Raw genomic sequence first — 15,487 nt, 5'->3', positions numbered from 1 at the left:
CAGCGCGACACCCTGCGATGTACAGTCATGAAAACTGCCTTCAATTAGGTGTACTATTAGCTACAATTACACCCTCCCTGAAAGTGTATATCAGACTTGAGTTTCAAAGGGTGACAGATAATGCACAACCTCTGATTGACGTCAAAGCAGTGTCGATGTTTGTAGCTAACTCACGAAAGGCAATGTTTCCCCCGGAACGATCGTCGTCATTGTGGTCCTTGTCACGGACAGATCGACTTCCAGTTTGATGGCTTCACTGATTATCGAGCTGTGCGAATTCAAAAGATGCGAGTTTGCCTCCCGTTTCCCACACACGCAGGTTTCCTCAATTGTATGTTAGTTTTGATGTTTGTCACTTAGGATGTACATTGACACCATTCGCCTTATGTTATCTGGAGATTCTTTATAATGGTTCCATTCAAGAATAGATACATACCGACAACACAACTGTAATTTGACCCGATAAATTAGCGCTGTGGAGTAGGACTGAACGTAACGAAATTCAGTGCCTCTGCTTGCTCCTGCGAAAAGACATTATTCACTGTTACCATGACAATACTATTGTTCGTTCTTCTACGATTTGCACACCTTAGAGGACGCTGGATGGAGGATGTATACATATAATACATATAAAAAATAGTTCCTCTGTAGATTTTCTCGGTTTAATTGTGAAAAAATATGCACGACTGTAGTGTCTTTTGAATCGTTGACTTGGTATGTCACAAGGGATATCGTTCAAGTTCAAAATGGCGACTAGTAAAAGGTCAATTCATAATGGTCATTTTCATTTTTCGCCCAATTACACTCTAAACGTGTTACACGGTGTGTGTGTGTGGAAACGTCGATCCGCGTATGTAGAGGTAATGAAATTGAACAGAGAATTTCTGAAGGCAGTCGATCCATTAAAACACCTGTAAGTATAACCGTGGGCCAGGATTATTGTATTCTCTGCGGTATAACAAAGCATATACATTGATGAGCCTAAAATAAACTAAATTTTGCTCTGTGCCTTCTTCTTTCCCTGAGGCATTGCAAAAAGGAAAGAAAAAGGTTGAATTATCGATTGAAAGTCGGAGTCTATTCGTCACGATAGAAGAGAATCATCATGTATTTATGGGAAAAAAACATTAACGTCAGGCAGCTTTTTTGATTTCTAATTACTTGTCAGTTGTCATTAAACTCTTACGCGGGCAGCAACATTGGGATTTCACTCTGAATTTTGGATTATGTGATCAAATATTCAATCGCCCCAGTGACTGACCAGAACTACATTGACGAGGCAGCATTTCGAACTTGCAGGGCTTCGGCAATCGCCGATGTAAAGGTCAAAACCTTAATATGGTAACGTTTTACTCCGTTTCCATTACGCACTTTAAAAACTAGGGTGGCCGGCTTTCCTCGGCATTTTCTTGACTTAAATTTCGAAACTAGGTTGTGTCGTGTCATTGTACTCAACGGTGAATGTGTGTGCATCTGCTTGAAATTATGCTATAATACTTACAAAATTACGTTGTACGTTGAGATATTATTTATCCAGACACAGAAAACGAAGGCCAGTGATGAAGTCTTTTAAAGAGGTGAAAAGCATACAAACTGGGGAAAATAAGAAATACCGCTTCCACTGATTTTATTTGCGAAAAATCGCCCTCTGCAATTACAAAGACTTCACGTTTGTTATTTTCAGTCATAATGAAATTCAGTGATAATGAAATTTCTTAACAAGCTTCCTCAATCTCCCATGGGAAACGCGTGTACGGGAATGATCTTGGAACCTTGGTGCGCCCTCTACGGCCAACTGAGCTACACGTTACACTATAGCTGCGGTTCCAGTGAACGCTACACAGGTAAGCTCTCAATATCTGAGCCCTGACGGTATAGACCGGTATTAAATCCAACAACATATATCATAGACGAATATACCTTTCCATGAAATGGAAATTTTATCTTCTCTTCTTGAAGTAAAAGTAAAATTTCCAAAAACTCAACAGTACTGTTCTTATATAATAATGTAGACTTGGTTCACATCGGTGAATTTAAAAAAAAAATTATTTGCAAGGGTTTCTTTTGTGTTCCTTCTATTTCATATGCACCTATTTGAAATTTGGCGGCCTAAGTCAGGTTTTCGTAGCAATGGAATGCGTTTTACCTTTGAGTCTACACAGTAGTGAGTTAGTTTCTGCCGGATTGTGATTCCGGGTGAAACTCCCCTGTATCGAATACACCACCAAGCAACTTGAGAAAACAGAATACAAATCATCACATTCACCCAACTCATACGTTCACAAATCAGAGACTCGAACCAAGTCTAATCAAAATGGAGCTTTTTCAGAAACTTCACCTATAACTTCAGTTTGGGCTATGTTCAACACCAAAAATTATGGATAATAAGCCCAAAATTTGTAAATGTAAATATGGTATTGGAATTCACGTTATCAGAAGCCCGTTTACAATTGAATTGATCTGAGAGCAGAACTAGTTCGAAGAACAAAGGAAAGAAGGTAGAGTTGTTAAACTACAGCAAATCAGCAGGTTTTTTCCTACATTTTTAAAATCTAACATTTCACACTTCATAAAATCCCAGCTTCATTCAATGTAATGACACAAGAACAGCCATGGATCATGACAAAGGAAGAAATCTTAACAATTATTTTGAGATAAGCAAAACTGTTTCCTTTGCTGTCCAAATTTCGATACCAGTGTTAAAAGCAGTAAAGCTGCAGAAGCCCCACGACTTTTCCTCATTTAGCATTGCTGAAACTATTATTAACAATGAAACCTGCCATGTTTGTGCACAAGTCTTCCTTTTTTGAATCTGTCCTCCATCATAGAAACCTATTACTGATAAAGAAACCTGCCATGTTTGTGTGGGGGAACCTTCCTTTATGCATCTACCCACATCATAGAAACCTATCAAACTCTGTTGGCTCTGCTCGGAGTGCAGGTTTTTTCACTCCTGAGAAGCTCAAGATCAATCCGCTCATCTATACATTGATTTCCATGTATAAAGGCACACACCCTCACAATCTCATCAAAATCCAAACCAGTCACATTTCTGAGAGTACAAGAAGTATTACAGATGGCACAATCTGGAGATATGTTGAACTCAGAAGTACCTTCGTTTTATTCAATTACGTACAAAAATAATACACAGTGCGAAAGAAACTGCAAATGCCAAATGAAAATGGAAAAAAGAATTTAAATTTAAAAGAGATGAATCGTCAAGTACCATTTCACATTTCTACATGTGACATCATTTTATTAAGTAAGCAGACGTGGTGAGCACAGACAAGTTAAATGTATATCACCCTACCAGTGAGCCCTGTGAGAGATTTCACATAGCGACTACACGGGTATGGCACATGTGTACACTCAGTCATATAATATGACACAGTCTGAGAGGGATAAAAGCGGAAAGTTTCTCCACCATTACAGAGCAAAAATACCTCATGTAATGGAACTTATCACAATCTAAGGACTTATATTTGTACAGTTTGTTTAAAAATTATTCTACGCCTGGTCTTTATCTATTTATGGAAACTTTACGTCGATTGACATACTGTCCTTCAAAAGAAGTTTCAGCATTGTATAAGACAAGTACGAAATAAATATACCTTTATCATTCTTTTAAGGTAAATCTTTGAAGCTAGAGTAGGATAATATTCCACAATGTATTGAGGTAGGCATGTGGAATTGAGAGAAAACTTCTGCCTGGGGTCAGTGTCCTCTGGCGCCAGGACAGAGCCAGTCACATCTATAAGTGCTATATACTACACATATTACAACATTTAATCATTGCAGTGACATTGAATCTGATTTAATCCTCCGGTACAGGTGGTGCTCCGGTGGTAGGTGCAGCCATTCCGGCTCCTTCTCCTCCGGCTGCCTTCTTCGTTCCGGATACGATGTCATCAATGCGTAACAACAGCATGGCAGTCTGTGGAGTAGAACATAAAGACATAGTGGAGTAAATAAACAGTCATTCACCGATAGAATGCACATAGAGTATCTGATTTTGATTTGTCATCGCATTGCTGCTATTAAGATCGAATGCGCCTCGGGGACAGATATCCCAGCTTTCAAACTATCAATTCTATTTTGATCTACCACTTGTGAGGGTTCATTTCAAAGCTCTTGGCACAAGAAAGCTTTTCACTGTCTTAGTTTTTTCGAAATTTGAAAATTTTATTTTTCTCCATAGAGTTAACACAGGGATGGCGGCCATTTTGAATTTCAAATATCTGTAAATCTTGGGTAATTTGTTTCTCTCATATATTTGTACGTTGACCCTCGATTTTTATTCTTGATTTCAAAAGGGAATGGTTGAAAGATTCATTGAGAAAAGTTTGAGCAAAAGTTTAAGCCTCACACTTTCGAGGCGCATATCACCTTAAAGCATCTGAACAACATGACATATACATTCTAATTTGTCACAATGTCACTGTTTGGTGCCGCAGAACCCACCTACAAGGCTATGCACAGAATTTTGGCAGCTTACCTCCATTGCTGTCTTGTAGGTTTGGATTTTCACAGCATATGGTTCCCACACACCTAGATCATTCATATCCACAATTGTGCCTTTTTCTCCATCAATGCCCCAACTTGTATTTCCAGCTTCTGTGTGTTTGGCCTGTCAAAGCATCAACAAAAATGGAATATTACAGACATAATTTTGAAACTGTATTATCTCATTCATTTTTGTCTAAAAATCCTTGATACAACCTGATTTCAAAATCATGAATTTAAATTAATGGTATTCCCTTGTCCTAGGACAACAAAGCCTTGTTGCAACTACTAATTTTTTGCAATGGTTGTCCCATGGGACTACCACTTTTTCACATACGTCATGGGATAAAACCACGACACACAGCTGAATTAGGCTGTGTTGGCGCCAAGATAGCTTGCAGGCTTTTCCACACAATGCAATTGACCTTATCTTAACCTGGTGAGATTAAAATGACAATAATCAATTGATCATCAGTTGTAATTTATTCATGCTAAATCTTCTGTCGCCATTCAGGATGATGAGAAAGAAAATACAGAGCACAGTGTGCCTCCTTGCCTTGTGTTTATTTTACTTTATCCGATTACCTTATATATTGACATTGATTATATTTTGTTGACTTGTTTATACATTTGGACATGAAGAAGACTCATGCATTGTCACTCTGTTGTCTGGCTGACTGCATGAAAATTAATCCTCTTTCTACCAGGCTCCATCGACAAACCATAGAAGTAAATACAACTTGGGAGAAAGACGTTTAAACTATATGAGAGATGTTACAGTATGATGTTCATTTGCTTGTGTTTTCTCTAGAAACAGCAATCATATCATTTGAAATCAGCCATATGGCAGGAGTAAAATTGGTCTAAAAGATGTTTTCTTGGGATTACTAATTTTCCACTTGGACTACCATATATAAAGTTAATTTTGAGCCCTGCAATACATTGTACATACAGACTAGACATCTATAGAAGAAAGGTTAAGTCTTACTTACCCTCAGAGCAGTCAATGTGCGTATAGTATTGCCACCACAGTTCTGTATGAGAGTTCTCGGTATAACTTCAAGAGCGCTACTGACAGCTCTGTACGGCCACTGTTCAACTCCTGTAATGCTCTTAGCTTTCTCATTGAGTGCCTGTAATATTTCAACAAAGATAAGAACAGTGTGATAACGAAGCTTGATATTTCAATCTTACAGACAGCAGTGAGTAAAATACTTTATCTACGGTGAAGATTACAAGCAATTCACTTTCGAAGGATATCTAACACAGACAGTAGTTTCGACAACATGAAATTTTGACAATAATATTGTCTAAATGATCTTTGTAAAATCACTAGTTCACCTGCACATACTTTATATCAACACGTTTCACTTCAGTTAGATTCATAGAAAGGAGAGCAAAGAGATCATTTTTGACATGAGATTCAAATCACTTTCTCAGAAGTTGAAAAAGAAGATATGTATGGTCAAGATAACACCGTTATCAATGTTTTAATAAATACCAGAGAGTTCAAATGTGTTTCTTCCCACATCATAATATTACATGTTTGGTGAACATTTTGCAAGTAACCACTGTCAGCCATTACAAAGACCTGTCCTAAAGTTTCAAGAACACAAATGCAACTTTACTTTTTCTAGAATTTCTCCTTTCAGTGCTGTAATTATCAATGTTTACAAGAGACGTCTGCAGAGCCTGTTGTATCTTACCTGTGCTACGGCCATTTCCGTTGCACCACCACCTGGAACTAGTCTGGGTTCAACCATGACGTTACGGGCGACATTCATCGCATCTTGTAGATTGCGTTCCAGCTCATTGAGGATATCTTTACTGGCACCTCTCAGTAAGATTGTACAGGCTTTTGGATCTTTACATTCAGTGACAAAACAGAAATACCTACAGAAGAACAAAGCAGAAAAGTTCATACACCGTAACTGTCGGTTTCAGTGGTTTCTATTCAAAGCAATAAGGCCTGAGTCATTAAATTTTTTGTTTTGCATCTGCATGCACGCAAGTTTTTGGACATTTTCATTGAAAAAAACCCAGTGTATCTAAATAGGGCTTTTACTATGTAGCCTTTCAGCCTCAAAAATTTTGTTTACAAATTTTGTAAAATGCACTTAAAACATCTGCATGCTTACAGAATGCAGCATAGAAGTGTAAATTATGGAGGAGAAAAAGAAGGTCGTGTTTTGATTCTTGAAATGGCACTCATTGAAACAATCAAGTAAGTGTAACACTTGCATGTGTAAAATTCTCTGTGTGTGCTTTTGAACAGCTTCAATACCCGCTTATCTTTCAAAATTTTGAGTGGATAAAGAATAAAGAATTTAATTTACTCTGGCCTAAATTCAGATATTCGGCATTTATAGTCAGGGTTGATGGTGTACAATGGATGTTCTCTAAAGAACTTATATTGACAAGCGGCAAGTAGCATGTTACACAAAGAGTTCAAAATTTCTCCACCAGCACATTGCTGCATCAAGCTGTCGCAAGTGTATGGTAGATTCAAATTATTTTTCCACTGATTATTATATACTCTACATCTTTACATCTTTGAACATTTCATATTTCTCATTCCTATGGTCCTGTTGAAGACTGTTGCCAAGCTGAAACATTTTAAGTAATTGATCCCCTAAGACAAAGTTCAAGCATGTGAAGTGTTGATGTTAAAAGGTAGCAGTTTGGCTTTAGTAGCTTTGCTTTGTCTAAATTTCTTTCTTAAGAAGTTTTTGGTTTTGATGTAAAATTATTGATGTCACCAAAGTTCGTGTCAATGTGAAGTTCACTAGTTAAACTATAAACCTCCCCTTTCTTCATAAATGAATTTGGCTTTTGAAGCTCATATGAATGTAACAATTTGACGTTGTTACATTTCAGAAAGCCAACTTTGATAACTGGGTGCATTTCAAAGCTGCAAAGCTACACTTTACAGGCAAGACACATTTCCATGGCATTGATACTGTCCAACTTTGATGGCAAAGAGTCTGTATCCAATCATTGATACTACTTTACAGTATGTTTGTACTTACTCGTCTCCAATCTTCTTGATTTCAAAGAGACCTGCTCCTGTACCCATATCTTCTTCCTTCAATTCATCAGTGCGGTTAACGATTGTAGCACCACATGCTCTGAAATTTGCATACGTGGAGTAACCATGTCAACACCGTAACTTTGATGACCATCCATAAATTGATACAAAACCATGTAAACTATTGACTGATACAGCACCATCTGAACTATCTGTTATACTAACCCTCAAAGGTGTAACACAACAAGCTTCCACAGAATTTACATTACATGCAATAAACGTGTAAATTTTAATAGGGTTGCCCGTCGTAACTTGGGTTCCTTTCTATAGGTTAGAAAATCACAGTGCCTGGTCTTACAAGAAAACATTTCCCAATCTATATGCCTGTAATCTGTGTGTCATTTATTTAATCAATGGTTCCGATCTGATATAAAAAGGATGTGCAGTGTTCTACTAACTCAGAATGCCCTAAAGACCATGTAGTGATGGTACAGCCAAAACTGCTTACAAAAGTAAATGGAAATACGTGTTTCAACTTTTCTACGGGCGTATTTGCATGTAATTTTGTTTGTATCGAGGCCTATTTGAGTTCTTGGTTTAACCAATTATCAAGAAAAGTTACTTTCAACTTAATCATTTACTGTCAGATTTATTGATGTTGCTACGTTGTGCTGTCAGGAACTTACCTTGCAATTCTGTTATTATCGGATTTGCGAACGCGTCTAATAGCCGTTATATTAGCTTTCACGAGATAGTGTTGTGCTAGATCAGAAATGCCCTTCTCGGTAAATACTACATCAGGTTTGAAACGAATGATATCTTCACAGATTTTTTGAATGTACTCCTCCTCAAGTTGAAGAATACGGGAGAAATCTGTATCCTTCATCAGCTCTAGGTTTGTCTGAAAGACGTAAACAAGCCAGTCAGCTGATGCAAAATTTGATGGTAATGATCTGTCAGTATTAGCAATGCATGATCAAAGAGATCTGATATTTATAAATAAAATGCTTTACAAAAATGTTTACTTTGTTGAGAGGACAATTTTGTTTAATTTTCAACACGATAGATAATGCATGATGGAACTTTCAAAATGGCATCAGTCTTACTCTTGAACTAACGTAACTTATATCACTGCCATGTAGTTCTCTCTCCGTGAAAACACGCACCATTCAGGAGAAATAACTTTCTTTGAAAACGCACTTTCAACATACCCTATGTCACAGCCTAGCACTAATTGATATGACATTTTATTCCATTCTAAAGTTTTTCCATCTTTTGTTAGTTTTAATTGTTGCCGTTCAAGATCTTGGACGTGCTGTATATGAATTTGTTCCAACTTTTTGAAATCCCATTGCGTTTTACTGTTATGGAACTCGGCTACAGTCAACAGAAAACTGTACAAGAAACAAACCGGTGAGGTGAAAAATGGACTGTACCTGGCTTTCTCCTTTCTTGTATTCAAGAGAACAATCTAGAAGGATAATCTTTGGATTTTCAATTCTTCTTTTCATTTTTGGATGGGTGACATCTTTGTTAACCATGACACCACGCAATACACAGGAATCATCAATAACACCACCTGGAACCTACACATATCAAAGTTTGCCATCAATTATACACGAGTACTCACAGACATATATATTTTCTTCATCTCACTTTTCATGAACGCGCTATCATTCAAGGTGTTTGTCCTTTTCAATGACTTTGATAAAGAAAGCTGTTTATTTCAAATAGTGAATTCACATCAGTATTCTTCTTTATGTTCGTATCCTGAAAAATTTGAAATGATCTTCTCAACATAAAGGGCCTTCCACTTTTGATGATATGTTGCACTTCTTTGCTTTGTATGTCCATTGCAAGATCTTGATCAACTCCCTAAAGCATGTTGAAACACCTACTATTTAGCCCGTCAACATGTCTATTCATATAAGATACCATTATTGTTTTTATTTGATTTCTAGTCCGGACCAGAATCCATTTGTCAACAATAACAGTGCAGTCTACTCATGTACAGATTAAGGTGGTTGGAAAGGCTATTTTTGCACCAATTCTTTTCTCAGAGTTAATGTCAAGTTTCAAGTGTTAGAATCAAGATATTTAGTTCAAATTTTCAGGATAACTCCCTTAGTGAATACTTTCTCCAAAGAATATGAAAATTGTATATTTGCAGCCATGATTTTGAAATATGACACCAGCAAATATTAAAATTTAATTTTTCAAATTTTTTTAACATATTTGAATTTAATAACAATTGGATAGTATTAATATTACCAAATTAGTTATAAATATGTTGACACCATTTATTGTAAGATTTGTACGGCAGGATTTGTAAATAAAATTTGTTTTTATGATTTTACATGGGTTTACATATCAAAAAATTATTAAAAATTCTTTCAAATTTCAAAATGTGATTTTTCAAAAAGAACTTCAAGTACAGGAAAATTGTGCCAAACTATTATCTGTAACCTTGTTAATAGGCTGTAAAAATTCCATGTCCATATCTCATTTCAAAGGTTGGATTAAATTGGTATACAATTATGTAGGAAAACTGTTATTCTGTCAAAAATGTTGAAAACAAGCCGTATTTGCACCCCTCTTTTGAAGTCACGGAGCAGTTTTTTTGGTTAATCTCACTTTCGACACCTCTTTGACACTCAAAGAATCTAAAAATGCATTTACAATAGCAGTCACTCACTCTGAATGCCAGCACCGCCTTGTCAAACTTTCCTGAAAAACAGCAAATAATGACTTTCCCATTTCAAACATTTTATTAAAAGCTAGGGGACCTCTACCATAGTTAATACACTAAGGACTCCCCAACTTCTTCTTATTTGGTCAGTTTTTTAGAAGTTTCAACAGGCTATAACTCTGCAATGCCTTTGTGCCCAAATGTCTAGTTTTTTTTATTCCACAGAGAATGTTGACTACTTTTATATTTTGATAGTTTTATTGAAGTTTATAACTGACGCTCTAGCCTTTCCAACCACCTTAATTTGACAAGCTGAATACAGTGCAGATCAACATGCTTAGGGGAGTAGAACAAGAAATTGAAGTTGACATTCAAAACAAAAATACAGAAAATATGGAAACTTGCAGCTAATCTTTATACTTCAAATAACCTTGGTTCATAACATCTGCTATTGTCAAACTGAGTGTGCATTCAAATTGCAATCAGTACACTAGTGATATTTCTATGAATCAATCAATATTAGCATTTGAATTCCTACAACTCCTTGTGGATACCAAATTGATCAAATTTAATAGAATTTACTTGCAACCAACCTTTTCAACCTTGGCATATCTTTTGATATCAATTTCTCTGCGTCCGTTTTCCTCCAGTGCAACAGTTTTTGTAGCATCTAGAGCAATTTGACACGCCATATCAGCCCTGTATGTATAGAGTTTTGCATAAGTGATTTTTCATGGAAGACTTTCATCAACAAGACATCTGAGAACCACCCTGCAGAACATTTTTAATGACAAACTGTGCTGATGATTGTGAATTTTCTACCTATCAACCAACTTTGAGAAGAATTATACAAGACTTTAGAGATGGTGGTACATGGAAATGATAAATGACATTGAAATAGTCATGTCCAAGGCCAGGCCGTGGTAGATATCATGCAAAACTTCTCAAAAGTCATAATGTACTTGCAGTGGTGAAGTTTTGTCTGTGCATAACATGTTAAGTATATCAAAGAAATAGCTGTAGCTGCATCAGAAATGTCAAAAAAGAAAGCTTTTAATTGAAGTATTGACAAAGAAAACAATTCACACATCTATTAAATTTATATGCATCATATACTTGATCTCACAGATAACCTATGACCTTTCTGGCAGGTCAAAGTGTCAGACTATGTAATTTGGCTTAAGGTGGGCTACTTACCATTTGTTAATGAACTTTGTTCCTACAGAGCTGTGAATAATCTTTCTCAACTCTTCATTGTCATTAACATCAACTGTTTTACTGTAACAGAAAACAGCAAATTACAATTATTGTTGACAGTTCTTCCAAAACAGCATAATATTTGATTAGGCAGACTACTTTAGCAGGCACTGTTACCAGCAGGCATTTTGTCTGATATTTAATATGACAGTAATGAAGGTATGGGTATTTGGCATGAAACCAAATATATAACCAAATGTCAGGGTGGATTAATTTGCAAAATGACATTATCAGGAAGTTATTACCAGGATCCTGTCTTCATTACACATACCTTACATGATCTCTGGTAATATCGATGAGATCATCCAATGCCCGTCTGAAAGCTGATATAATAACTGTTGGATGCATCTGTTGTGTAAGGAAAGGCTGTGCTGCGGACATGAATTCACCAGCTGTAAAAAAAGTTGGTGACACTTCCTATGTTAATGTCAAGGATGGAATTGGAAACATTTCCTGATGCACTTGAACATGCAAAGGTTCAGTGATGTTTAGTTCACAGGGACAGTTTAACTGGAGCAATTAATACTATACCAGTAATGTACCAATTTCAACAGCAATTTCTGGTTTCCTTAAACTCAGGAAACATCAATGATAATTAGTTATCTGATGTATTATTTACGACAATCCACAGAGCAATGTTCTTGATTTCATAAAAAATTGGAACTAATTCTCTCCACCAATCTAGAAAAGTCTGTTGGTAAAACTCTGACCATCTCTCACCTAAGATGATAACTGACGTTGTGCCATCGCCTACTTCCTCATCTTGTGTACGACTGATTTCAATCATAGACTTGGCAGCTGGGTGCTGGACAGTGATCTGAGGCAATAATGAAATTAAACTTGAAGACTTTAATTATCATCAGGATATGTTCTGTTCATCATATGTTGCACATTTAACACAAAAAATGACATGTTAGGAGGTACATGTACAGGATTTAATATTACTGCAGTCTTGTCTATGTAATATTGTAAAAACATAGGGCCAAAGTCCCTGAAGCTACTATAGACATGGATACAAAATTAAGTATTTCCTGACTGTATGAAATTATCTCACAAAGGTCATCCTAGGGACATGTAAACCAAATATTAAAGCTGTCTGACCAGCGGTTTTGAAAAAAACAAGCGACTCAACAGTTGACAGAGCTCTGCTGTGTTAACCTTTTGTGACACATGTATTGATGAATTGATGAAGAAGGTGGATATCTTTGATAGCTCATTTCAGGATGGCCTGACCAAAAATGGAAAAAATTCCGTAAAAATACAGATTTGCATATTTCATCAGACTATATTAGTCTATAATAGCAAATAAACCAGAGTTAATTACATTCTAATTAAAGTAAACAAGACTTGCTTAAATCAAGATTAAGTCATAAAAAAACAGCATATCTGTCAGGTTATAAAGAATCTTGAGCTGGTTACCTTTATCAGTATTTTCATCCTATTAACCAAGCACATTTTAACTTTCAAATTAACATTGTAAGTAAGTTCTGTTGAATAAGTTGAGACTGTACATACTCAGAGAAAGCACACTGAAGAGACAAATGTTTGAAACTTAAGAAGTTCAAGGTCATCAAAAGCATTATAAGGAATCATGTTACACTTTCATTGCACTGTTTACACAGATTGCATAATTGCTATAAATAGCACATGAGGAATCTTACAGCCAAGCTTTACCATAAAAACTCTATCACTTTGACCACTCTTTTAATTGACCACTCTATTTTTTCCTCAAAAGTAATCTTATTTTATCCTTACCAAGTCAACCATAAATGGAAATTAGAACTTTCTCTATCTCTATTTATTTGACCACCCTATCATGACAAACTATTGAGCAATTTCTTTTAGATAACATAAATGGTGGTTCAGAATATCAAAGTTGGGATTCAGGAAAGTTGCCTTTACATGTTTTAATCCTCCAAGATGATAAGCATTTCACCATGAACTGTCAAAAAAAGTTGAACTTTCTAATAATTCCACACTAAAATTATTTTGGCTTTGATGATTTCCTAATTAATTCAATTTAAAATCTTATTATTTTTTTCTGGGCGAATTGATAGGGTTTATACAGTACAAGAATTACATACAATGTAAGTCAAATTTTGACCAAAAATGACAAAATAATTCCTTAAAAATACACATTTGCATATTTCATCACAATTTGAACAAATCTAAGTTGGGTTATCCCTAGGGACCTGTATACCAAATAACAAAGCTGTCTGACCAGCGGTTATGAAGAAGATTTTTTACCAAAAACACCTTTTTTGGCATTAATTTGCCTATTTTCAACAATATCAAAAAATTAAAAAAATAGTTTCTCAAAATCATATTTTTCATCTACACAACAAATATCAAATCAGTAAGTACTGCGGTTCTCAAGATATTTGAGTGGACGGACGCCTCACAAACGGACATACATACATACATACATACATACATACATACATACAGACTGACGACGGACGCCGGACGGATACCCATCCCAATAGCTTCTATAGACTATAGTCTATAGTAGCTAAAAATTTGAAAATCAAAACAACAAAATACACCATAGTAATGTAGTATTTTGAAAAGTTATGCACATTTAGTGGAATATTGTAACAACGCCACTGCACATGCACAACATGTGTAGTTCACACTTCTGCTTTCTGGCTAATTTTGCGGATTAAACATCTCCACTGCACAAAATGCAAGCATGATTTACACTGCTGTTGTATGGCTAATTTTAGGAAAGCTGCACAATAAAAATTTACAAACCTCTCTGAGGATGGCATTCCCATCATTCGTCATCACTATACCACCCATTGGATCCATCAACATCTGAAATGTCAAAGATTTTACCATTAACAAACAAAATTCTATAAAGAAGTACATGTTTCTCCAAATGTGCAAGATTGCCTTCAAAAGACAGCCACATCTGTCTATGCCTGTACACACTATGTTAATTACAGAACATGTACAAATTCTGTCTCAGTGCACTTTAGAGATAACTTCTTGGAAAAGTAGCTCCAATAACAGTCCCACCCACAAGGGAATGAGAGCTCAAAAGTACAATATATTGCACTTTTGATGATTTCAAAAACTAAACCATTATCATATTTTACCCACCTTCATCATTGATCTTGGGCCTAGACATGTCCTTATAACATCAGCAATAGTCTGTAAAATAAAAAAATATCTTTTAGAAGGGCTCTACATCTAAGTTCTAATTCATGTCTCTGATAAACCCTTAGTAAGTATGACTAATCACCTAGTATGAACAGGGGATGACTGAAAATAAGTGGACAGAGACTATGGTTGCGAACTAAGAGGGCTTTCCTTAGGGGCTCTAAATAATATTGATGGTGTGAGTGGATTCCCTAAGTTATTAACAATGCCAACAAAATTTCATAGTGTCCACTATAGACAGTAAATCTTCACTCTTGCCTTATCCTTGCACATGGAACATGAACCCTTCCTTTGCGTTGATGTCCCTGCCGACTTCTGTAATTTAATAATTCATGGAGTACACTGGAAGCGAGAACTCAGGAAATAACACTTTTCGAATACCGTATGAAGACGATTATGCCGTAATTACACATTATTTTAATTTCCTGCAATTTTCATATAGCTTTTGATGGTTTACTAGTGACAGGACTGGGCTTGCAGACCACGTGAATTTCCAGAGAGATCCAAGATGGCGGCCTACCTTTGCTGCAGCAACATTACCAAGTTGCACTTTCCGTCCGGATTCTTGCTTTGTATTTTGATCTGAAATGAAAATGTGTGCGTCAGCAAATTTATGAAAGATAACGACAGAATCTTCGTAGTTCTAAACAAACATCATACTTACTAAGAACTAACACGGGGGCACTGCCTGGGCGCATCATGATGTAGCTCTATCGGAGAAAATGTGACTAAGGAAATATGCAATGTGCTGGGTAGTCAGAAGCCGTATGGCCGCTTTTATAGATACTTACTCCCACAAATTTGGCCATGTAGGCGACATCTTTGATTAACGTACACATTAAATA

At 36.1% G+C, this 15,487-nt stretch overlaps 1 protein-coding gene across 1 annotated transcript; it reads right to left on the bottom strand.

Annotated features, from left to right (window-relative positions):
• Positions 1–3,093: 3,093 nt before the first annotated feature.
• Positions 3,094–15,443, bottom strand: LOC139121377 (T-complex protein 1 subunit gamma-like). Its single transcript, XM_070686200.1, has 15 exons — positions 15,307–15,443; positions 15,163–15,224; positions 14,583–14,633; positions 14,232–14,294; positions 12,198–12,294; positions 11,749–11,869; positions 11,418–11,498; positions 10,814–10,919; positions 8,968–9,117; positions 8,218–8,432; positions 7,533–7,631; positions 6,210–6,396; positions 5,496–5,636; positions 4,496–4,627; positions 3,094–3,934 (listed from the first exon to the last, which is right to left on the bottom strand). The coding sequence occupies exons 1-15, from the start codon at positions 15,341–15,343 to the stop codon at positions 3,815–3,817; spliced, it is 1,662 nt and encodes a 553-aa protein (XP_070542301.1). The 5' UTR covers positions 15,344–15,443; the 3' UTR covers positions 3,094–3,814.
• Positions 15,444–15,487: the final 44 nt, after the last annotated feature.

This window comes from Ptychodera flava, chromosome 21 (assembly GCF_041260155.1).
Source record: "Ptychodera flava strain L36383 chromosome 21, AS_Pfla_20210202, whole genome shotgun sequence".
Lineage (NCBI taxonomy): Eukaryota > Metazoa > Hemichordata > Enteropneusta > Ptychoderidae > Ptychodera > Ptychodera flava.
This window is presented reverse-complemented; position numbering and strand designations above follow the sequence as displayed.

Bases quoted from the DNA above. Each gene is read 5' to 3' on its own strand.
- LOC139121377 (XM_070686200.1), bottom strand. From the start codon at position 15,343: ATGATGCGCCCAGGCAGTGCCCCCGTGTTAGTTCTTA. The intron at 11,499-11,748 runs GTATGTGTAATG...TTTCTGTTACAG, and splicing joins ATTACCAGAGATCATGTAAG to TAAAACAGTTGATGTTAATG. The intron at 4,628-5,495 runs GTAAGTAAGACT...ATGCTTTGACAG, and splicing joins GCACATTGACTGCTCTGAGG to GCCAAACACACAGAAGCTGG.